The sequence below is a fragment of the Musca autumnalis genome, unplaced genomic scaffold, assembly GCF_047663935.1.
Source record: "Musca autumnalis isolate F117 unplaced genomic scaffold, ASM4766393v1 scaffold_4, whole genome shotgun sequence".
In the NCBI taxonomy this organism is placed as follows: domain Eukaryota; kingdom Metazoa; phylum Arthropoda; class Insecta; order Diptera; family Muscidae; genus Musca; species Musca autumnalis.
In genome coordinates this window covers 210,580,795-210,606,189 of record NW_027411977.1, presented here as the reverse complement: position 1 = coordinate 210,606,189, position 25,395 = coordinate 210,580,795, and the positions used below count along the sequence as shown (strand labels likewise).

At 35.7% G+C, this 25,395-nt stretch overlaps 6 protein-coding genes across 11 annotated transcripts in view; 4 read left to right on the top strand and 2 right to left on the bottom strand.

Moving 5' to 3' along the window:
• Positions 1–1,209, top strand: part of Usp32 (Ubiquitin specific protease 32) — a 34,249-nt gene extending 33,040 nt beyond the window's left edge. For all 4 annotated transcript variants that reach the window (XM_073985600.1, XM_073985599.1, XM_073985598.1 and 1 more), the window contains exon 17: positions 38–1,209. In XM_073985600.1, coding sequence (XP_073841701.1) covers positions 38–316 — 279 coding nt within the window. In that variant the 3' untranslated portion in view covers positions 317–1,209. The remainder of the gene's footprint in view (positions 1–37) is intronic.
• Positions 893–6,629, bottom strand: LOC141403341 (DNA repair protein SWI5 homolog). The gene is made up of 2 exons (XM_073985607.1): positions 6,491–6,629; positions 893–5,132 (listed from the first exon to the last, which is right to left on the bottom strand). Exon 2 carries the CDS (start codon positions 5,123–5,125, stop codon positions 4,883–4,885), a length of 243 nt encoding a protein of 80 aa, XP_073841708.1. The 5' UTR covers positions 5,126–5,132; positions 6,491–6,629; the 3' UTR covers positions 893–4,882.
• Positions 3,640–4,664, top strand: LOC141403336 (protein MIX23-like). Its single transcript, XM_073985601.1, has 3 exons — positions 3,640–3,819; positions 3,890–4,162; positions 4,231–4,664. Exons 1-3 carry the CDS (start codon positions 3,778–3,780, stop codon positions 4,345–4,347), a joined length of 432 nt encoding a protein of 143 aa, XP_073841702.1. The 5' UTR covers positions 3,640–3,777; the 3' UTR covers positions 4,348–4,664.
• Positions 6,630–10,886: 4,257 nt separating the features above from the next.
• On the top strand, positions 10,887–11,820 carry LOC141403337 (protein MIX23-like). Its single transcript, XM_073985602.1, has 3 exons — positions 10,887–10,975; positions 11,046–11,318; positions 11,387–11,820. Exons 1-3 carry the CDS (start codon positions 10,934–10,936, stop codon positions 11,501–11,503), a joined length of 432 nt encoding a protein of 143 aa, XP_073841703.1. The 5' UTR covers positions 10,887–10,933; the 3' UTR covers positions 11,504–11,820.
• A 62-nt stretch (positions 11,821–11,882) lies between these two features.
• LOC141403339 (DNA repair protein SWI5 homolog) lies at positions 11,883–20,840 on the bottom strand. 3 transcript variants are annotated; one of them, XM_073985606.1, is made up of 3 exons: positions 20,702–20,840; positions 19,147–19,343; positions 11,883–12,288 (listed from the first exon to the last, which is right to left on the bottom strand). In XM_073985606.1, the coding sequence occupies exons 2-3, from the start codon at positions 19,334–19,336 to the stop codon at positions 12,254–12,256; spliced, it is 225 nt and encodes a 74-aa protein (XP_073841707.1). In that variant the 5' UTR covers positions 19,337–19,343; positions 20,702–20,840; the 3' UTR covers positions 11,883–12,253. The 3 variants fall into 3 exon arrangements, with proteins under 3 accessions (XP_073841707.1, XP_073841705.1, XP_073841706.1); XM_073985604.1 differs by lacking the exons at positions 19,147–19,343; positions 20,702–20,840 and adding an exon at positions 13,546–13,684; XM_073985605.1 differs by lacking the exon at positions 11,883–12,288 and having other exon boundaries at positions 18,938–19,343.
• Positions 17,942–18,875, top strand: LOC141403338 (protein MIX23-like). Its single transcript, XM_073985603.1, has 3 exons — positions 17,942–18,030; positions 18,101–18,373; positions 18,442–18,875. Exons 1-3 carry the CDS (start codon positions 17,989–17,991, stop codon positions 18,556–18,558), a joined length of 432 nt encoding a protein of 143 aa, XP_073841704.1. The 5' UTR covers positions 17,942–17,988; the 3' UTR covers positions 18,559–18,875.
• Positions 20,841–25,395: the final 4,555 nt, after the last annotated feature.

Below are 25,395 nucleotides of genomic sequence, written 5' to 3'. Positions count from 1 at the left end.
CGGCCTTTATATATTAAAAAACAAATTGATTTTCCAGTCCCATTCCGGCATGCTAAACGGTGGCCATTATGTCTCTTATGCCGCCAATCCAAATGGTTCATGGTATTGCTATAACGACAGTTCATGCCGTGAAATATCAAATCCACCCAACATCGATCCTAGTTCGGCATATTTACTTTTCTATGAACGCAAAGGTCTAGACTATGAACCATATTTGCCAAATATTGAGGGAAAAACTCTACCAAGTGGTGTCTTGGGCATCGAAGATAATGACGAAACGGAAAATGATTTGAAAAAGATGTGTACAATATCCTAAGCTAGCTACATAAAGAGATGTATAGGAAATAATCTGTAAGAGAGAGAGAGTGAAAACCGAAAGAAGAGAAGATGAAGAAAAGTAACATTTGGAACCACTAATACGCCGAGCGTTTAAACAATTATTGTGATTATTATATAATTTCTAGCTATAGCTACAGTCTATATATTATTTTTGTTTATTGATTTTTTTCATCTGGAAATGTTTTTTAGTGGCCCTGAAATTTGAGTAAAAAAATTTTGCTTGAATTTGTGTGTCCGTCGCGTAGTTGTTTTGTTTGTGTGGTGATACATTTATAATTATTTATATCTTAATTTATGTCTTAATACAAATTACGTTTTATATACATACCTACATATTAAAAAAATAACGTTATAATAAATTATAATAGTCGAATTTAGGTTCTTTCTTTCCTCCACCCACTTCACTCTTTGTTCATGTATGTTTTTTCTTATTTTTTGTCATTCTTATTATTTAGGTGTTATATTATTGTTTTTTTTTTTCTCTGTTTCTGTATTCCATCGATACTGCTCTTTTTATAAAGTGCAATATTTCAAGAAAATTAATATTAGTTTGTTTTGTTTTTTTCTTCTTTTTGTTGTATATATAAATATATATTTGTTTTAAGTTGAACTCTTATAATATTAATGAAGAAAGCAAGTTAATGCTGAGACAAGAAAACAAATTAAAAAAAGCTTTGGAAATTTATGTTTTGCAATACAAAAATGTTATCCTATACTAAAAAATAAATGATATTGATATTTTTTTGCATAAATGTTTCGTAAAACGGAAAAACCATTTTTTTAAATAGTATCTATATACATACATATAAAACATTGCTTTAAAAAATATAAATAAATAAAAAGTCAAGCTTATTTTGAAAACATGAAAAACTGGTTTTTTTACTTACTCACATTTAAAATCATATTTTATTCATAGATGTATATACTACAGGTTTGTTTTGGGTCAGAGACTTACAGTGTCGGCCAAAACTAAAGCACCCCCTCAGTATATTTTTTTTAAATGGTAATTTTTTTAACCCTGCTACTACGTTAGAAAAAAAATCACATACGCTATGTTAGGGTCATTTGATGACCCATTTATTGAAAAAATTTTATAGTATACATTTTTATAAGGTTTTTAAGGCGTGGGTATTATCTACTCTACAGTAGACGACCATAAGGGCCATCTACTCCACAGTAGACGACCCCAAGGGCCATATACTCTACAGTAGGCGACCCTAAGGGCCATATACTCTACAGTAGGCGACCCTAAGGGCCATCTACTCTACAGTAGACGACCCTGGGGGCATTTTACTCTACAGTAGACGACCCTAAGGGCCATCTACTCTACAGTAGACGACCCTAAGGGCCATCTACTCTACAGTAGACGACCCTAAGGGCCTTCTACTCTACAGTAGACGACCCTAAGGGCCATCTACACTACAGTAGACGACCCTAAGGGCCATCTACACTACAGTAGACGACCCTAAGGGCCATCTACACTACAGTAGACGACCCTAAGGGCCATCTACACTACAGTAGACGACCCTAAGGGCCATCTACACTACAGTAGACGACCCTAAGGGCCATCTACTCTAAAGTAGACGACCCTAAGGGCCATCTACTCTACAGTAGACGACCCTAAGGGCCATCTACTCTACAGCAGACACCCTAAGGACCATCTACTCTACAGTAGACGACGCTAAGAGCCATCAAATCTACAGTAGACGACCCTAAGGGCCATCTACTCTACAGTAGACGACCCTAATGGCCACCTACTCTACAGTAGACGACCCTAATGGCCATCTACTCTACAGTAGACGACCCTAATGGCCATCTACTCTACAGTAGACGACCCTAATGGCCATCTACTCTACAGTAGACGACCCTAAGGGCCATATACTCTACAGTAGACGACCCTAAGGGCCATCTACACTACAGTAGACGACCCTAAGGGCCATCTACTCTACAGTAGACGACCCTAAGGACCATCTACTCTACAGTAGACGACCCTAAGGGCCATCTACTCTACAGTAGACGACCCTAAGGGCCATCTACTCTACAGTAGACGACCCTAAGGGCCATCTACTCTACAGTAGACGACCCTAAGGGCCATCTACTCTACAGTAGACGACCCTAAGGGCCATCTACTCTACAGTAGACGACCCTAAGGGCCATCTACTCTACAGTAGACGACCCTAAGGGCCATCTATTCTACAGTAGACGACCCTAAGGGCCATCTACTCTACAGTAGACGACCCTAAGGGCCATCTACTGTAGAACTAGTAAATTGTTTTCATCGATTGGTAAAGAGATTTTGTGAAAATTCGCCTTTGGTCGTCTGATGCCACCTATGGTCGTCTACTAAAGACCTGTAAAGCAACACAATGAGATGCTTTCGTTGCAGTAGCTGCTTGGATGTTATCGTGTGAGCCATCCCAATAACCATCTTGTGGGTAGGCCCGGCCCATTCAGGGAGATCAGGAAGGATATCCATGCTCTAGAAGGAGAGGTCCAACGATACAGGAGAGAACCCCTAGATCAACAAGCATATCAAGCAGGATTGAATAGCATTCACACGGACGCAGTTGCCAAGGCCTTAAGCAATTATAGTGTGAATAAAGTACTCGGAGTACATCCTCCATCTATCGCAGCTGAGGAGCGTCAGCTGCCACGACAAACCAGAGTAGTTTTGGCTCAACTACGCTCGGGATATTGTAGTCGCCTAAATTCGTATTGGGCGGAAATCGATCGCGCTGTGCAAGACATATGCCCAGTATGCGGCATGGGCCCGCACGACACACAACACCTTTTTAACTGCCCCGCCAAACCTACCCATCTAACTCCAGTGGATCTTTGACTACATCCCATCGAAGCCGCCACTTTTCTGGAACTGGAGATAGACCCAGAGCCAGATTGAACAGAGGAACGAACAAATAAACATAACAAAAACACTGTTACAACAACAACAACTAAAGAGTATAAGGCCCTTATGGTCGTCTACTGTATAGTAGTTGGGCCTTAGGGTCGTCTGCTGTAGAATATATGGCCCTGTGGTCGTATTCTAAAGTGTATATTGCCCTTCAGATTGTCTACTATAGAGTAGATGACCCTTAGGAAATGACGCCACATATGAAGACGCTCGACCCATGGTGCCATTTACTCTTCAGTAGACGACCATTGATTGGCTTGAAATGGGATCAATCTTATTTCACAGTAATTGACTAATTTTTTTTAAATGTCGACCTACATCATTTCTTTCAGTGTAAACAAAACACACGGTAGGTAAAAACAACCCTGTCACAAATAAGGTTATGTTTTGTACTAAATCCAATTTGACATTTCAGTCGGTGTTTTTTGACCGCTGTCATTACTACATTCATTTTGCTCATTTTGCATTAATTTTGTAACACTTTTTTATAAAAAACAGAAGATAAAACATAAATTTCCTCCAGAAATATGGCCACATCATATTCCTGCTCAGATTTTCTTGGCTTCCAAGTACGTGTGTGTGGAACATTTATGGGCACAATAATTTCTAATATGAAAAACATGAACATTTTTCTTACAGGAAGCTTTGAAGAAAATGCGAGATATTGATGATAAGATCATCTATACCTTGAATACTTCCCTACCGACTGAATCTTTTAAGGGACAAGTGAATAGTGAACAAACATGTAGGGATTTGTATGACAAGATGAAGGTGGGTCACAAACAACGCGAAGAAGCAATACGCGGTTGTATTATGGTCTCCACCGATACATTGAAAACACTGATGGAACAACGTCAAGCTAACCCAGATGATGTTGATGTTAATAGGAAATTCAAATCGGAACAAAGAAAGGTTGGTGGTATTGTCTGTTGTGTGATAAAAGGGAACATATTGTTAATATTTCCTCCCTCTCCTTTTAGCTACGCGTCTTACAATCTGAACTGAATGTGGAAGACATTGTTAAAGATCGTTCATACAAAGCCTTTAATGAACGTTGCCGGGTATTCTTTAGAGCTGGAGATGAATCAACTTTATGATTATAGAATACATTGTTTTTGGTATATGGAATCTAAGCACCCCCAATTTTAAGATGCCTCAAATTGAAGCAAAACAAAACGGTGTGCTTTATTGTCAATGAAATGTTTCATTTGCCGTACCCCACACAAGTACAATGTTGGCATTTTTTTGATTATCTTATGTAATTAAAGAAAACAAAAAAATCTTCTAGAAATAGGTCGAACATATGTTATTGTTATTCTTTTTCGCAAACAACCAGTGCTAAAAATCTTTAAAGATGAAATTATGTTTCTTTTTCGTTTTAAACATAGATCAAATAAATATTATAAATACTGTATTATGACGCATATATTGTATATTGTGAGAAACACATGGGATTGAACCGAAGGCATATTAGAAGGTGTAACAATTTAAACGTTTCGTATATGTTCAAAGAGATTCAAAACATTAACGGAACTTTGTATGCATGCTTTCCTTTGGTTTATGTTTCTGTTATTATAGGTAATATTCTTTAAATACGAGTTCATTTTCCTTGAATATAAAATTCTTAAAAATCTATTCATTCAGTGGTAAATTATACTTTAAATGCATTTCTTTTATGGTCTTACGTTCCAAATTTGCCAATGCTCCCACAACAATCTGAGCTGCATCTTTAACATCGTTGAAATCGTGCAACAAATTCATTATTTCTGTTTTTCGTTCCTGGTCAATCGATGACGCACTGGTCGCCTGTTGCCGTAGTTTCTGTTGCAAGTCCTCGTAGATAGTTTTTAATTGAGCTGTTGTTGTACTTTCCATGTTGGCGCTATACAAGAGGAGTACGACAATTTAAAGAAGTCTTTAGATTACAATCCAGAATATATACAGCCCAATTATGAATGTCAACTCCCCGTGAGTTTTCTCATTTACACTAAGTTGAAACGGCAGAAAGACAAAACTCACGGGGAGTTGACATTTATAATTGCCCTGATAAACTTTAAAGGTCTAACATGATTAGTTAAGATTTATAGAACATGTTAGGATAGGAACACCCCTTTATACTCCCAAGTTTATAGTAGATAAGCGGATTGTGCCGATATTTTTGACCTGTTTGCTAAGACGATTCAAATTCAAACTTCTGTTTGTTTTAATATTTGATCCATTATTGTTTTAATCAAGCCATTTCGTTGTGGTGTTGTCTGGAAATTGGCCAAGATTTAACTTCCAAAATTAGAAAAAAATAATTCAAACCAATTTTAATTCGAGTCGTTTTAGAGAAACAGGTCATTAAACTCTATTCCAGCTATGGACAGCAACAAATTCCCTACTCATTTTAAATATCTGTTGATGAAAAGCAATGGGCTTAAGACGGGTTTACACGCGCACGCCCGATTTTTACCACAGGTAGGTCTCGTTGCCCTGATCACAAAAATATATACATTGTCTAGATGTAGTCCATACTTCCCGAGATATAGGCCTTTAAAGTTCCAAAAATATGTAGCCGAAGGCCGGCTACTTAGAGAAAAATTAATAATATAAAATAAAGTTTTGTTTCCATTCCCTAGATTTGCAATTGTCCATAGGTGAAAGTCTGAAGTCCCCGGCCGAAGGCCGGCTATTTAGAAAAAAATTTAATTTAAAAGAAAAATTTGTGCCCGTTCCCGAGACTTGTACCTGTCCATAGCAGAAAGTCTTAAATCCCCGGCCGAAGGCCGGCTATTTATAGAAACATTTATAATTTAAAATAAATTTTTTCCCGTTCCCTAGATTTGCCTCTGTCCATAGGAGAAAGTCTTAAATCCCCGGCCGAAGGCAGGCTATTGCAAAAGAAAATTATAATTTAAAAGAAAATTTGGAATTTTAATGGCCTATATCTCGGGAAGTATGGACTACATCTGGACGATATATATATTTTTGTGATCAGGGCAACGAGACCTACCTGTGGTAAAAATTTCAAAAAAAATCGGGCGTGCGCGTGTAAACCCGTCTTGTTCCAAAGCAATGTGAGATAACTTCTGTTACAAACTTGTCCAGTAAAAGAGAACTGAGCAGTACTTGGAGGTACTTTTTACTAGCGAAGTTATGGAACAGACCTACTAACGTTGGTCACTCGTTTTTTTATTCACACTAGTGCAATTAGTGATTTTAATTCTTGAGCCGTTTGGAAGACGAGTATGTACATACCTTAGGTTATTCGCGTAAGTTACAGTTTCTTCAAAATTATTCTTATAATTATTTGAGTTTTGCTCGGTTTTTTCCGCTACGAAACGATTGCCGGGAAAATCACTTTAGGAAGAAGATCATCCTCCAAGGATTAATTACATATAACTTGAATTAGTGAAAACGTATTGCAGGTATTGTACGAAAAATATGATGGGACATAAAGTACGAAGGCCACACATCGATTCCATCGTTATTATTTACTTATTTAGTCCCAATTTACATTAGGCGAGTTTACTTGCGGCAATTGTCAGTTTGATGGAGAGAGAGGTGAGGCATATGGTAACCCTTTGCCTCTCAGCCCCCTCTCTCACCTACAAACTGACAAATGCCGCAAGTAAACTCGCCTAATGTAAATTGGGACTTATACGTTGCGATAGAAGCCTATTGGCCAATTTGCATCGCAACACAAGCTTTGTTCCTTTACTTTTTTAATGGTAAGAGTGGTAAAAGAGAAAAGTGTCAAAATTGTTAAAAATTGCTCTCTCATGAACATTTTTACAATAAAAGTAAAGGAACGGAAAAATGGTAGATCCGGCAGCAATGTCAGAAAAAAACATAAAAAATTTTCGTCTTTTATTTCACAGTTTTTAATTTAGTGTTGTCAGTGTTCGACTTTTTCTTCGGTTTTTCGCCCATTTTGTGAAATAATCGTCAAACAAAAGTCGAAAAATCAGTTCTGCCATTTTCTACCTGCAGAAATTTTGCTGGTAGCCTGTGGTAGAATAGAAAGCCATTTTCGCACTCTCTCCCCTCTCACTCTCTTAAAAATTGCTTCCAGTTTTGCCACTTTTCGGGGTTAAGGAAAATGGTTAAAATGGTAACCTGAGGTAAGTAAAGGAACACAGCTACAGCAAGAAACTACAACATTTGGTCTGTTCCTTTACTTTTGAAAATGGTAAAACCAGCAAAAGTAGTAAAAGTTGTAAACTGCCCCCATGAAAAAAGTAAAAAGTTGTAAAACTTGAAGATTCTTGTACGTAAAGGAACAGAGCTATTATTTCATATTACAAAATGACTTATAGATAATAGCCCGTTTCCACGGTACGTCGTTCGTTCTCTATTCGTTGTTCGACCCTCAAATACGAATAAATTACTTATTTCCCCATACAAAATTTTGTGAACGAACGACGATTTTTCTACGTTGTTCGATTAGAAATACTCTCTCAACGACGAATAAATATGTCCCATCCCTAACAAATGAGAGAATTTATCGAAAAAATTAATTTTGACATGTCTAAATTCAAAATTGAAAAATTTGTTGAAAACACAAAAATTTTTAGAAAAAATAAAAAATATGAATGAAAGTTAATGAACTGAACATTATATATAGATGCAGAAGGAAGATGGATGTATTTCCTTCTTAATTCAACACACATTTCTTGTCCATTAGTTCAAAATCGCGTAAAAAATCAGAAACAAAAAGGAAACAAAAAACCGAAAGTCTGTATACACAAACATTGTTTTGACATGTCTCTTTCTCTTTAATTTTGAAAATAGAAAAATATAAAAATATATTGAAAATTTAAAATTATTCAGAATTTATGGAAAAAATGAATGAAATGTGTGTAGCTAAATATAGAAGATACATTTGAAGGAAAGTCTATTGCTTTTCCTATTCATTTAATGTATATTTTTTGTGTTTTCGGTTCAAATTATCGTGAAAACAAGGAAACAAAAATCAAGGAAATTTTGTTTATGTTTCTGTTAATTACGAATGGTGTCGTGGAAACGGGTTAATTCGTGTACGTCGTTCGACAGGCGAACAACGTAATTGAAACGCTTGTGTGAACATGACATAAGAGATAAGACAAAATAGATATATGTATATTACACAATGTAAGTTAAAATTATTAAGACAAAAATTGCAAAAAAGGCTCCCCAGCCTTATAAAAGAATCAAATATTGCTGGTAATTCAACATGATCGAAAAAGCATGTATTCAGTACAATGTACTACTCAGTAAAATACCATATAAAGGGTGTTTTTTTAAGCTAGATAGAACTTTAAATTGTCAAAAGTAACACAAAAAATTAAATTTTGATGAAACTTTTTTTTATTTGTTTCAGTATACTCTGACAAATCATCATGAATAGACTCACGCTTGAACAACGCTACGAAATTATCCAAATTTACTTTGAAAATCAGTCGTCGTTGGGCTCTAGAGCAGTTGGCAAATGACCCGTTGTTTTATCGCAAAATTGTGTTCAGCGATGAGGCGCATTTTTGGCTTAACGGGTTTGTTAATAAGCAAAATTGCCGCATATGGAGTGAGACCAATCCACAAGAGACCCTACAGACTCCATTACATCCAGAAAAATGCACCGTATGGTGCGGTTTTCACTCTGGTGTCATCATCGGACCTTATTTCTTCAAAAATGAAGCCGGAGCTCGCGTTACGGTCAATGGAGATCGTTACCGCACCATGATCAATGATTTTTTGTTTGAAAATATGGATGACATTGATCCGGAGGAGATGTGGTTTCAACTGGATGGCGCTACGTGCCATACGGCGAACGCAACCATCAACTTATACTATGTTTACATTTACGAAATCCACTCGATTTCAACTGTCAATTCCATTGCTCAAACGTCAAATGAAATCCAAACGATTTCAGATGAGTTTTCATTTGACGTATACACAAAGGAATTGACAGATGAAATCGAGTGGATTTCGTAAATGTAAACCAAGCATTATTGAAATCAAAATTTGGCGATAAGTTGATTTCGAGAAGTGGACCTGTCAATTGGCCTCCAAGGTCGTGAGATTTGACACCTCGCGATTATTTCCTGTGGGGCTACGTGAAGTCACTAGTTTATGCTGATAAACCAGCAACAATTGACGCCTTGGAGGCCAGCATTGTTCGTGTTATTCGTGACATACGGCCAGCAGTGCTCGAAAAAGTTGCCAAAAATTGGACGTCCATAATGCACTTCGTCAAGAACAGCCGCGGTGCCCATATGCCCGAAATCATTTCCAAATGTTAATGTCACGTATTGATCTTTCGAATAAAAAAAAAAATTTGATTACAATTTAATTTAAGGCCTTGCCTGATTGCCTTCATTTCTAACATAATAAAAATAAAAGAATAAAGGAGGCCGAGCAACTTTCGAACTGGGTTGCCCTTTTTTTTATTCCTTTATCAGAAGCAAGCAAGGTAAACAGGCAAGGCAGCTTATGTACGCAGGCCTTTATGCCTTGGACAACAAAATGAAACATTTATATCATGGCACAATTACCAAGGTAGTGGCATCCATGGTTTAATAAGAAATGTTAGCTAATGCTTTGTGTCAATTTAATGTTTTTCTTTTGAGTGTTCCTAAAACTTCAAAACAATATACACAATCTGTGTATGTGTGTGTGCTGTTTGAATAATATGCCAAACAATTTTAAAAACAATGGAATTCAATGATTTTTAAAATTGTTTTTAAAGCATTAGTATGGAAGAAATTCTTCCGTTTTGCATTGGAACAAACATTTAATCATATCCAAAACTCGATTATGTGGAGAAACTTGATACTTCATTCATTTTCGCGTTTTTTATAAAATGCTCAAAAAAGGTATTGTAAACAAACCCACCGGTTGCTTTTGTGTTTACTAATTTTGAAGTTTTATGGGTACTTTACAAGGTATGTTTTTTACATACCGTGTAAAGTACCCATTAGGAATTCGGGAACAACAAGGGTTCTATAGATGGTTTTCTTTTAAATCTACCTCTTTACTTATACCATGGTGGCATCGTACAATTTTGAATATGTTATGTCAAAATGTTCTTTATTTTGTTGGGGAAATTACAACAAAAATAATTTTTTTATAAAGGTATTTGACTTTTCATATTCGAACTGCTGGTGTGATACCACTACTTGGGTAATTGTGCCATGATTTATATGTATCAAGGCATATTTATATAAGGTAGAAGTGACAATCTGCTGTATTTTTATTTTTTGTAAATTTGGTTTTCAAAATGTAATAGGGTCTACTCATGATATTTGATATGATATTTGGCATGATATTTGCTACCATAAAATACTACAACGTAAACGTGTAATAACTATGACCTACGACCGTTCTGTACACTGGCTCAACTACGCTCGGGGTATTGCAGTCTCCTAAATTCGTATTGGGCCGAAATCGACCGTGCCGTCTGCCTAGTATGCGGCATGGGCCCACACTACACAAAACACCTTTCAACTGCCCAGCCAAACCTACTCATCTAACTCCAGTTGATGTTTGGTTACATCTCATCGAAGCACCCACTTTCCTGGTACTGGAGATAGAGCCAGATTGAACAGAAGAACGAACATACAAACATAATAATAAACACTGTTACAACAACAACGGCCGTTCACACAAATAAATTCTGAGACAATTGAAACAGAAGATAAAACATAAATTTCCTCCAGAAATATGGCCACATCATATTCCTGCTCAGATTTTCTTGGCTTCCAAGTACGTGTGTGTGGAACATTTATGGGCACAATAATTTCTAATATGAAAAACATGAACATTTTTCTTACAGGAAGCTTTGAAGAAAATGCGAGATATTGATGATAAGATCATCTATACCTTGAATACTTCCCTACCGACTGAATCTTTTAAGGGACAAGTGAATAGTGAACAAACATGTAGGGATTTGTATGACAAGATGAAGGTGGGTCACAAACAACGCGAAGAAGCAATACGCGGTTGTATTATGGTCTCCACCGATACATTGAAAACACTGATGGAACAACGTCAAGCTAACCCAGATGATGTTGATGTTAATAGGAAATTCAAATCGGAACAAAGAAAGGTTGGTGGTATTGTCTGTTGTGTGATAAAAGGGAACATATTGTTAATATTTCCTCCCTCTCCTTTTAGCTACGCGTCTTACAATCTGAACTGAATGTGGAAGACATTGTTAAAGATCGTTCATACAAAGCCTTTAATGAACGTTGCCGGGTATTCTTTAGAGCTGGAGATGAATCAACTTTATGATTATAGAATACATTGTTTTTGGTATATGGAATCTAAGCACCCCCAATTTTAAGATGCCTCAAATTGAAGCAAAACAAAACGGTGTGCTTTATTGTCAATGAAATGTTTCATTTGCCGTACCCCACACAAGTACAATGTTGGCATTTTTTTGATTATCTTATGTAATTAAAGAAAACAAAAAAATCTTCTAGAAATAGGTCGAACATATGTTATTGTTATTCTTTTTCGCAAACAACCAGTGCTAAAAATCTTTAAAGATGAAATTATGTTTCTTTTTCGTTTTAAACATAGATCAAATAAATATTATAAATACTGTATTATGACGCATATATTGTATATTGTGAGAAACACATGGGATTGAACCGAAGGCATATTAGAAGGTGTAACAATTTAAACGTTTCGTATATGTTCAAAGAGATTCAAAACATTAACGGAACTTTGTATGCATGCTTTCCTTTGGTTTATGTTTCTGTTATTATAGGTAATATTCTTTAAATACGAGTTCATTTTCCTTGAATATAAAATTCTTAAAAATCTATTCATTCAGTGGTAAATTATACTTTAAATGCATTTCTTTTATGGTCTTACGTTCCAAATTTGCCAATGCTCCCACAACAATCTGAGCTGCATCTTTAACATCGTTGAAATCGTGCAACAAATTCATTATTTCTGTTTTTCGTTCCTGGTCAATCGATGACGCACTGGTCGCCTGTTGCCGTAGTTTCTGTTGCAAGTCCTCGTAGATAGTTTTTAATTGAGCTGTTGTTGTACTTTCCATGTTGGCGCTATACAAGAGGAGTACGACAATTTAAAGAAGTCTTTAGATTACAATCCAGAATATATACAGCCCAATTATGAATGTCAACTCCCCGTGAGTTTTCTCATTTACACTAAGTTGAAACGGCAGAAAGACAAAACTCACGGGGAGTTGACATTTATAATTGCCCTGATAAACTTTAAAGGTCTAACATGATTAGTTAAGATTTATAGAACATGTTAGGATAGGAACACCCCTTTATACTCCCAAGTTTATAGTAGATAAGCGGATTGTGCCGATATTTTTGACCTGTTTGCTAAGACGATTCAAATTCAAACTTCTGTTTGTTTTAATATTTGATCCATTATTGTTTTAATCAAGCCATTTCGTTGTGGTGTTGTCTGGAAATTGGCCAAGATTTAACTTCCAAAATTAGAAAAAAATAATTCAAACCAATTTTAATTCGAGTCGTTTTAGAGAAACAGGTCATTAAACTCTATTCCAGCTATGGACAGCAACAAATTCCCTACTCATTTTAAATATCTGTTGATGAAAAGCAATGGGCTTAAGACGGGTTTACACGCGCACGCCCGATTTTTACCACAGGTAGGTCTCGTTGCCCTGATCACAAAAATATATACATTGTCTAGATGTAGTCCATACTTCCCGAGATATAGGCCTTTAAAGTTCCAAAAATATGTAGCCGAAGGCCGGCTACTTAGAGAAAAATTAATAATATAAAATAAAGTTTTGTTTCCATTCCCTAGATTTGCAATTGTCCATAGCAGAAAGTCTTAAATCCCCGGCCGAAGGCCGGCTATTTATAGAAACATTTATAATTTAAAATAAATTTTTTCCCGTTCCCTAGATTTGCCTCTGTCCATAGGAGAAAGTCTTAAATCCCCGGCCGAAGGCAGGCTATTGCAAAAGAAAATTATAATTTAAAAGAAAATTTGGAATTTTAATGGCCTATATCTCGGGAAGTATGGACTACATCTGGACGATATATATATTTTTGTGATCAGGGCAACGAGACCTACCTGTGGTAAAAATTTCAAAAAAAATCGGGCGTGCGCGTGTAAACCCGTCTTGTTCCAAAGCAATGTGAGATAACTTCTGTTACAAACTTGTCCAGTAAAAGAGAACTGAGCAGTACTTGGAGGTACTTTTTACTAGCGAAGTTATGGAACAGACCTACTAACGTTGGTCACTCGTTTTTTTATTCACACTAGTGCAATTAGTGATTTTAATTCTTGAGCCGTTTGGAAGACGAGTATGTACATACCTTAGGTTATTCGCGTAAGTTACAGTTTCTTCAAAATTATTCTTATAATTATTTGAGTTTTGCTCGGTTTTTTCCGCTACGAAACGATTGCCGGGAAAATCACTTTAGGAAGAAGATCATCCTCCAAGGATTAATTACATATAACTTGAATTAGTGAAAACGTATTGCAGGTATTGTACGAAAAATATGATGGGACATAAAGTACGAAGGCCACACATCGATTCCATCGTTATTATTTACTTATTTAGTCCCAATTTACATTAGGCGAGTTTACTTGCGGCAATTGTCAGTTTGATGGAGAGAGAGGTGAGGCATATGGTAACCCTTTGCCTCTCAGCCCCCTCTCTCACCTACAAACTGACAAATGCCGCAAGTAAACTCGCCTAATGTAAATTGGGACTTATACGTTGCGATAGAAGCCTATTGGCCAATTTGCATCGCAACACAAGCTTTGTTCCTTTACTTTTTTAATGGTAAGAGTGGTAAAAGAGAAAAGTGTCAAAATTGTTAAAAATTGCTCTCTCATGAACATTTTTACAATAAAAGTAAAGGAACGGAAAAATGGTAGATCCGGCAGCAATGTCAGAAAAAAACATAAAAAATTTTCGTCTTTTATTTCACAGTTTTTAATTTAGTGTTGTCAGTGTTCGACTTTTTCTTCGGTTTTTCGCCCATTTTGTGAAATAATCGTCAAACAAAAGTCGAAAAATCAGTTCTGCCATTTTCTACCTGCAGAAATTTTGCTGGTAGCCTGTGGTAGAATAGAAAGCCATTTTCGCACTCTCTCCCCTCTCACTCTCTTAAAAATTGCTTCCAGTTTTGCCACTTTTCGGGGTTAAGGAAAATGGTTAAAATGGTAACCTGAGGTAAGTAAAGGAACACAGCTACAGCAAGAAACTACAACATTTGGTCTGTTCCTTTACTTTTGAAAATGGTAAAACCAGCAAAAGTAGTAAAAGTTGTAAACTGCCCCCATGAAAAAAGTAAAAAGTTGTAAAACTTGAAGATTCTTGTACGTAAAGGAACAGAGCTATTATTTCATATTACAAAATGACTTATAGATAATAGCCCGTTTCCACGGTACGTCGTTCGTTCTCTATTCGTTGTTCGACCCTCAAATACGAATAAATTACTTATTTCCCCATACAAAATTTTGTGAACGAACGACGATTTTTCTACGTTGTTCGATTAGAAATACTCTCTCAACGACGAATAAATATGTCCCATCCCTAACAAATGAGAGAATTTATCGAAAAAATTAATTTTGACATGTCTAAATTCAAAATTGAAAAATTTGTTGAAAACACAAAAATTTTTAGAAAAAATAAAAAATATGAATGAAAGTTAATGAACTGAACATTATATATAGATGCAGAAGGAAGATGGATGTATTTCCTTCTTAATTCAACACACATTTCTTGTCCATTAGTTCAAAATCGCGTAAAAAATCAGAAACAAAAAGGAAACAAAAAACCGAAAGTCTGTATACACAAACATTGTTTTGACATGTATCTTTCTCTTTAATTTTGAAAATAGAAAAATATAAAAATATATTGAAAATTTAAAATTATTCAGAATTTATGGAAAAAATGAATGAAATGTGTGTAGCTAAATATAGAAGATACATTTGAAGGAAAGTCTATTGCTTTTCCTATTCATTTAATGTATATTTTTTGTGTTTTCGGTTCAAATTATCGTGAAAACAAGGAAACAAAAATCAAGGAAATTTTGTTTATGTTTCTGTTAATTACGAATGGTGTCGTGGAAACGGGTTAATTCGTGTACGTCGTTCGACAGGCGAACAACGTAATTGAAACGCTTGTGTGAACATGACATAAGAGATAAGACAAAATAGATATATGTATATTACACAATGTAAGTTAAAATTATTAAGACAAAAATTGCAAAAAAGGCTCCCCAGCCTTATAAAAGAATCAAATATTGCTGGTAATTCAACATGATCGAAAAAGCATGTATTCAGTACAATGTACTACTCAGTAAAATACCATATAAAGGGTGTTTTTTTAAGCTAGATAGAACTTTAAATTGTCAAAAGTAACACAAAAAATTAAATTTTGATGAAACTTTTTTTTATTTGTTTCAGTATACTCTGACAAATCATCATGAATAGACTCACGCTTGAACAACGCTACGAAATTATCCAAATTTACTTTGAAAATCAGTCGTCGTTGGGCTCTAGAGCAGTTGGCAAATGACCCGTTGTTTTATCGCAAAATTGTGTTCAGCGATGAGGCGCATTTTTGGCTTAACGGGTTTGTTAATAAGCAAAATTGCCGCATATGGAGTGAGACCAATCCACAAGAGACCCTACAGACTCCATTACATCCAGAAAAATGCACCGTATGGTGCGGTTTTCACTCTGGTGTCATCATCGGACCTTATTTCTTCAAAAATGAAGCCGGAGCTCGCGTTACGGTCAATGGAGATCGTTACCGCACCATGATCAATGATTTTTTGTTTGAAAATATGGATGACATTGATCCGGAGGAGATGTGGTTTCAACTGGATGGCGCTACGTGCCATACGGCGAACGCAACCATCAACTTATACTATGTTTACATTTACGAAATCCACTCGATTTCAACTGTCAATTCCATTGCTCAAACGTCAAATGAAATCCAAACGATTTCAGATGAGTTTTCATTTGACGTATACACAAAGGAATTGACAGATGAAATCGAGTGGATTTCGTAAATGTAAACCAAGCATTATTGAAATCAAAATTTGGCGATAAGTTGATTTCGAGAAGTGGACCTGTCAATTGGCCTCCAAGGTCGTGAGATTTGACACCTCGCGATTATTTCCTGTGGGGCTACGTGAAGTCACTAGTTTATGCTGATAAACCAGCAACAATTGACGCCTTGGAGGCCAGCATTGTTCGTGTTATTCGTGACATACGGCCAGCAGTGCTCGAAAAAGTTGCCAAAAATTGGACGTCCATAATGCACTTCGTCAAGAACAGCCGCGGTGCCCATATGCCCGAAATCATTTCCAAATGTTAATGTCACGTATTGATCTTTCGAATAAAAAAAAAAATTTGATTACAATTTAATTTAAGGCCTTGCCTGATTGCCTTCATTTCTAACATAATAAAAATAAAAGAATAAAGGAGGCCGAGCAACTTTCGAACTGGGTTGCCCTTTTTTTTATTCCTTTATCAGAAGCAAGCAAGGTAAACAGGCAAGGCAGCTTATGTACGCAGGCCTTTATGCCTTGGACAACAAAATGAAACATTTATATCATGGCACAATTACCAAGGTAGTGGCATCCATGGTTTAATAAGAAATGTTAGCTAATGCTTTGTGTCAATTTAATGTTTTTCTTTTGAGTGTTCCTAAAACTTCAAAACAATATACACAATCTGTGTATGTGTGTGTGCTGTTTGAATAATATGCCAAACAATTTTAAAAACAATGGAATTCAATGATTTTTAAAATTGTTTTTAAAGCATTAGTATGGAAGAAATTCTTCCGTTTTGCATTGGAACAAACATTTAATCATATCCAAAACTCGATTATGTGGAGAAACTTGATACTTCATTCATTTTCGCGTTTTTTATAAAATGCTCAAAAAAGGTATTGTAAACAAACCCACCGGTTGCTTTTGTGTTTACTAATTTTGAAGTTTTATGGGTACTTTACAAGGTATGTTTTTTACATACCGTGTAAAGTACCCATTAGGAATTCGGGAACAACAAGGGTTCTATAGATGGTTTTCTTTTAAATCTACCTCTTTACTTATACCATGGTGGCATCGTACAATTTTGAATATGTTATGTCAAAATGTTCTTTATTTTGTTGGGGAAATTACAACAAAAATAATTTTTTTATAAAGGTATTTGACTTTTCATATTCGAACTGCTGGTGTGATACCACTACTTGGGTAATTGTGCCATGATTTATATGTATCAAGGCATATTTATATAAGGTAGAAGTGACAATCTGCTGTATTTTTATTTTTTGTAAATTTGGTTTTCAAAATGTAATAGGGTCTACTCATGATATTTGATATGATATTTGGCATGATATTTGCTACCATAAAATACTACAACGTAAACGTGTAATAACTATGACCTACGACCGTTCTGTACACTGGCTCAACTACGCTCGGGGTATTGCAGTCTCCTAAATTCGTATTGGGCCGAAATCGACCGTGCCGTCTGCCTAGTATGCGGCATGGGCCCACACTACACAAAACACCTTTCAACTGCCCAGCCAAACCTACTCATCTAACTCCAGTTGATGTTTGGTTACATCTCATCGAAGCACCCACTTTCCTGGTACTGGAGATAGAGCCAGATTGAACAGAAGAACGAACATACAAACATAATAATAAACACTGTTACAACAACAACGGCCGTTCACACAAATAAATTCTGAGACAATTGAAACAGAAGATAAAACATAAATTTCCTCCAGAAATATGGCCACATCATATTCCTGCTCAGATTTTCTTGGCTTCCAAGTACGTGTGTGTGGAACATTTATGGGCACAATAATTTCTAATATGAAAAACATGAACATTTTTCTTACAGGAAGCTTTGAAGAAAATGCGAGATATTGATGATAAGATCATCTATACCTTGAATACTTCCCTACCGACTGAATCTTTTAAGGGACAAGTGAATAGTGAACAAACATGTAGGGATTTGTATGACAAGATGAAGGTGGGTCACAAACAACGCGAAGAAGCAATACGCGGTTGTATTATGGTCTCCACCGATACATTGAAAACACTGATGGAACAACGTCAAGCTAACCCAGATGATGTTGATGTTAATAGGAAATTCAAATCGGAACAAAGAAAGGTTGGTGGTATTGTCTGTTGTGTGATAAAAGGGAACATATTGTTAATATTTCCTCCCTCTCCTTTTAGCTACGCGTCTTACAATCTGAACTGAATGTGGAAGACATTGTTAAAGATCGTTCATACAAAGCCTTTAATGAACGTTGCCGGGTATTCTTTAGAGCTGGAGATGAATCAACTTTATGATTATAGAATACATTGTTTTTGGTATATGGAATCTAAGCACCCCCAATTTTAAGATGCCTCAAATTGAAGCAAAACAAAACGGTGTGCTTTATTGTCAATGAAATGTTTCATTTGCCGTACCCCACACAAGTACAATGTTGGCATTTTTTTGATTATCTTATGTAATTAAAGAAAACAAAAAAATCTTCTAGAAATAGGTCGAACATATGTTATTGTTATTCTTTTTCGCAAACAACCAGTGCTAAAAATCTTTAAAGATGAAATTATGTTTCTTTTTCGTTTTAAACATAGATCAAATAAATATTATAAATACTGTATTATGACGCATATATTGTATATTGTGAGAAACACATGGGATTGAACCGAAGGCATATTAGAAGGTGTAACAATTTAAACGTTTCGTATATGTTCAAAGAGATTCAAAACATTAACGGAACTTTGTATGCATGCTTTCCTTTGGTTTATGTTTCTGTTATTATAGGTAATATTCTTTAAATACGAGTTCATTTTCCTTGAATATAAAATTCTTAAAAATCTATTCATTCAGTGGTAAATTATACTTTAAATGCATTTCTTTTATGGTCTTACGTTCCAAATTTGCCAATGCTCCCACAACAATCTGAGCTGCATCTTTAACATCGTTGAAATCGTGCAACAAATTCATTATTTCTGTTTTTCGTTCCTGGTCAATCGATGACGCACTGGTCGCCTGTTGCCGTAGTTTCTGTTGCAAGTCCTCGTAGATAGTTTTTAATTGAGCTGTTGTTGTACTTTCCATGTTGGCGCTATACAAGAGGAGTACGACAATTTAAAGAAGTCTTTAGATTACAATCCAGAATATATACAGCCCAATTATGAATGTCAACTCCCCGTGAGTTTTCTCATTTACACTAAGTTGAAACGGCAGAAAGACAAAACTCACGGGGAGTTGACATTTATAATTGCCCTGATAAACTTTAAAGGTCTAACATGATTAGTTAAGATTTATAGAACATGTTAGGATAGGAACACCCCTTTATACTCCCAAGTTTATAGTAGATAAGCGGATTGTGCCGATATTTTTGACCTGTTTGCTAAGACGATTCAAATTCAAACTTCTGTTTGTTTTAATATTTGATCCATTATTGTTTTAATCAAGCCATTTCGTTGTGGTGTTGTCTGGAAATTGGCCAAGATTTAACTTCCAAAATTAGAAAAAAATAATTCAAACCAATTTTAATTCGAGTCGTTTTAGAGAAACAGGTCATTAAACTCTATTCCAGCTATGGACAGCAACAAATTCCCTACTCATTTTAAATATCTGTTGATGAAAAGCAATGGGCTTAAGACGGGTTTACACGCGCACGCCCGATTTTTACCACAGGTAGGTCTCGTTGCCCTGATCACAAAAATATATACATTGTCTAGATGTAGTCCATACTTCCCGAGATATAGGCCTTTAAAGTTCCAAAAATATGTAGCCGAAGGCCGGCTACTTAGAGAAAAATTAATAATATAAAATAAAGTTTTGTTTCCATTCCCTAGATTTGCAATTGTCCATAGGTGAAAGTCTGAAGTCCCCGGCCGAAGGCCGGCTATTTAGAAAAAAATTTAATTTAAAAGAAAAATTTGTGCCCGTTCCCGAGACTTGTACCTGTCCATAGCAGAAAGTCTTAAATCCCCGGCCGAAGGCCGGCTATTTATAGAAACATTTATAATTTAAAATAAATTTTTTCCCGTTCCCTAGATTTGCCTCTGTCCATAGGAGAAAGTCTTAAATCCCCGGCCGAAGGCAGGCTATTGCAAAAGAAAATTATAATTTAAAAGAAAATTTGGAATTTTAATGGCCTATATCTCGGGAAGTATGGACTACATCTGGACGATATATATATTTTTGTGATCAGGGCAACGAGACCTACCTGTGGTAAAAATTTCAAAAAAAATCGGGCGTGCGCGTGTAAACCCGTCTTGTTCCAAAGCAATGTGAGATAACTTCTGTTACAAACTTGTCCAGTAAAAGAGAACTGAGCAGTACTTGGAGGTACTTTTTACTAGCGAAGTTATGGAACAGACCTACTAACGTTGGTCACTCGTTTTTTTATTCACACTAGTGCAATTAGTGATTTTAATTCTTGAGCCGTTTGGAAGACGAGTATGTACATACCTTAGGTTATTCGCGTAAGTTACAGTTTCTTCAAAATTATTCTTATAATTATTTGAGTTTTGCTCGGTTTTTTCCGCTACGAAACGATTGCCGGGAAAATCACTTTAGGAAGAAGATCATCCTCCAAGGATTAATTACATATAACTTGAATTAGTGAAAACGTATTGCAGGTATTGTACGAAAAATATGATGGGACATAAAGTACGAAGGCCACACATCGATTCCATCGTTATTATTTACTTATTTAGTCCCAATTTACATTAGGCGAGTTTACTTGCGGCAATTGTCAGTTTGATGGAGAGAGAGGTGAGGCATATGGTAACCCTTTGCCTCTCAGCCCCCTCTCTCACCTACAAACTGACAAATGCCGCAAGTAAACTCGCCTAATGTAAATTGGGACTTATACGTTGCGATAGAAGCCTATTGGCCAATTTGCATCGCAACACAAGCTTTGTTCCTTTACTTTTTTAATGGTAAGAGTGGTAAAAGAGAAAAGTGTCAAAATTGTTAAAAATTGCTCTCTCATGAACATTTTTACAATAAAAGTAAAGGAACGGAAAAATGGTAGATCCGGCAGCAATGTCAGAAAAAAAAACATAAAAAATCAATTTTCGTCTTTTATTTCACAGTTTTTAATTTAGTGTTGTCAGTGTTCGACTTTTTCTTCGGTTTTTCGCCCATTTTGTGAAATAATCGTCAAACAAAAGTCGAAAAATCAGTTCTGCCATTTTCTACCTGCAGAAATTTTGCTGGTAGCCTGTGGTAGAATAGAAAGCCATTTTCGCACTCTCTCCCCTCTCACTCTCTTAAAAATTGCTTCCAGTTTTGCCACTTTTCGGGGTTAAGGAAAATGGTTAAAATGGTAACCTGAGGTAAGTAAAGGAACACAGCTACAGCAAGAAACTACAACATTTGGTCTGTTCCTTTACTTTTGAAAATGGTAAAACCAGCAAAAGTAGTAAAAGTTGTAAACTGCCCCCATGAAAAAAGTAAAAAGTTGTAAAACTTGAAGATTCTTGTACGTAAAGGAACAGAGCTATTATTTCATATTACAAAATGACTTATAGATAATAGCCCGTTTCCACGGTACGTCGTTCGTTCTCTATTCGTTGTTCGACCCTCAAATACGAATAAATTACTTATTTCCCCATACAAAATTTTGTGAACGAACGACGATTTTTCTACGTTGTTCGATTAGAAATACTCTCTCAACGACGAATAAATATGTCCCATCCCTAACAAATGAGAGAATTTATCGAAAAAATTAATTTTGACATGTCTAAATTCAAAATTGAAAAATTTGTTGAAAACACAAAAATTTTTAGAAAAAATAAAAAATATGAATGAAAGTTAATGAACTGAACATTATATATAGATGCAGAAGGAAGATGGATGTATTTCCTTCTTAATTCAACACACATTTCTTGTCCATTAGTTCAAAATCGCGTAAAAAATCAGAAACAAAAAGGAAACAAAAAACCGAAAGTCTGTATACACAAACATTGTTTTGACATGTCTCTTTCTCTTTAATTTTGAAAATAGAAAAATATAAAAATATATTGAAAATTTAAAATTATTCAGAATTTATGGAAAAAATGAATGAAATGTGTGTAGCTAAATATAGAAGATACATTTGAAGGAAAGTCTATTGCTTTTCCTATTCATTTAATGTATATTTTTTGTGTTTTCGGTTCAAATTATCGTGAAAACAAGGAAACAAAAATCAAGGAAATTTTGTTTATGTTTCTGTTAATTACGAATGGTGTCGTGGAAACGGGTTAATTCGTGTACGTCGTTCGACAGGCGAACAACGTAATTGAAACGCTTGTGTGAACATGACATAAGAGATAAGACAAAATAGATATATGTATATTACACAATGTAAGTTAAAATTATTAAGACAAAAATTGCAAAAAAGGCTCCCCAGCCTTATAAAAGAATCAAATATTGCTGGTAATTCAACATGATCGAAAAAGCATGTATTCAGTACAATGTACTACTCAGTAAAATACCATATAAAGGGTGTTTTTTTAAGCTAGATAGAACTTTAAATTGTCAAAAGTAACACAAAAAATTAAATTTTGATGAAACTTTTTTTTATTTGTTTCAGTATACTCTGACAAATCATCATGAATAGACTCACGCTTGAACAACGCTACGAAATTATCCAAATTTACTTTGAAAATCAGTCGTCGTTGGGCTCTAGAGCAGTTGGCAAATGACCCGTTGTTTTATCGCAAAATTGTGTTCAGCGATGAGGCGCATTTTTGGCTTAACGGGTTTGTTAATAAGCAAAATTGCCGCATATGGAGTGAGACCAATCCACAAGAGACCCTACAGACTCCATTACATCCAGAAAAATGCACCGTATGGTGCGGTTTTCACTCTGGTGTCATCATCGGACCTTATTTCTTCAAAAATGAAGCCGGAGCTCGCGTTACGGTCAATGGAGATCGTTACCGCACCATGATCAATGATTTTTTGTTTGAAAATATGGATGACATTGATCCGGAGGAGATGTGGTTTCAACTGGATGGCGCTACGTGCCATACGGCGAACGCAACCATCAACTTATACTATGTTTACATTTACGAAATCCACTCGATTTCAACTGTCAATTCCATTGCTCAAACGTCAAATGAAATCCAAACGATTTCAGATGAGTTTTCATTTGACGTATACACAAAGGAATTGACAGATGAAATCGAGTGGATTTCGTAAATGTAAACCAAGCATTATTGAAATCAAAATTTGGCGATAAGTTGATTTCGAGAAGTGGACCTGTCAATTGGCCTCCAAGGTCGTGAGATTTGACACCTCGCGATTATTTCCTGTGGGGCTACGTAAAGTCACTAGTTTATGCTGATAAACCAGCAACAATTGACGCCTTGGAGGCCAGCATTGTTCGTGTTATTCGTGACATACGGCCAGCAGTGCTCGAAAAAGTTGCCAAAAATTGGACGTCCATAATGCACTTCGTCAAGAACAGCCGCGGTGCCCATATGCCCGAAATCATTTCCAAATGTTAATGTCACGTATTGATCTTTCGAATAAAAAAAAAAATTTGATTACAATTTAATTTAAGGCCTTGCCTGATTGCCTTCATTTCTAACATAATAAAAATAAAAGAATAAAGGAGGCCGAGCAACTTTCGAACTGGGTTGCCCTTTTTTTTATTCCTTTATCAGAAGCAAGCAAGGTAAACAGGCAAGGCAGCTTATGTACGCAGGCCTTTATGCCTTGGACAACAAAATGAAACATTTATATCATGGCACAATTACCAAGGTAGTGGCATCCATGGTTTAATAAGAAATGTTAGCTAATGCCTTGTGTCAATTTAATGTTTTTCTTTTGAGTGTTCCTAAAACTTCAAAACAATATACACAATCTGTGTATGTGTGTGTGCTGTTTGAATAATATGCCAAACAATTTTAAAAACAATGGAATTCAATGATTTTTAAAATTGTTTTTAAAGCATTAGTATGGAAGAAATTCTTCCGTTTTGCATTGGAACAAACATTTAGTCATATCCAAAATTCGATTATGTGGAGAAACTTGATACTTCATTCATTTTCGCGTTTTTTATAAAATGCTCAAAAAAGGTATTGTAAACAAACCCACCGGTTGCTTTTGTGTTTACTAATTTTGAAGTTTTATGGGTACTTTACAAGGTATGTTTTTTACATACCGTGTAAAGTACCCATTAGGAATTCGGGAACAACAAGGGTTCTATAGATGGTTTTCTTTTAAATCTACCTCTTTACTTATACCATGGTGGCATCGTACAATTTTGAATATGTTATGTCAAAATGTTCTTTATTTTGTTGGGGAAATTACAACAAAAATAATTTTTTTTATAAAGGTATTTGACTTTTCATATTCGAACTGCTGGTGTGATACCACTACTTGGGTAATTGTGCCATGATTTATATGTATCAAGGCATATTTATATAAGGTAGAAGTGACAATCTGCTGTATTTTTATTTTTTGTAAATTTGGTTTTCAAAATGTAATAGGGTCTACTCATGATATTTGATATGATATTTGGCATGATATTTGCTACCATAAAATACTACAACGTAAACGTGTAATAACTATGACCTACGACCGTTCTGTACACTGGCTCAACTACGCTCGGGGTATTGCAGTCTCCTAAATTCGTATTGGGCCGAAATCGACCGTGCCGTCTGCCTAGTATGCGGCATGGGTCCACACTACACAAAACACCTTTCAACTGCCCAGCCAAACCTACTCATCTAACTCCAGTTGATGTTTGGTTACATCCCATCGAAGCACCCACTTTCCTGGTACTGGAGATAGAGCCAGATTGAACAGAAGAACGAACATACAAACATAATAATAAACACTGTTACAACAACAACGGCCGTTCACACAAATAAATTCTGAGACAATTGATGCCCAAGGATTGTATCAGACCATATTACAAGACGATTCAAGGCCTTCTGTATGTAATTTGCGCCAAGAATTCCGCGGAATGTCGTAACTTCCTGAGAAATCTGCGGAAAAACGTGCATTTATCAACGTCCAGGAAGAAATATTTTGCACAAGAACAACGTCAAAGCTTTCTAGGGTCTCAAGATTTGCAATCCGACACCAATCAGACGTCGGCAACCATGTTACTATTTTGAATGACAGCTTTGTTGTTGCTTGCTAGTGTGGCCGTTCATTTTTGT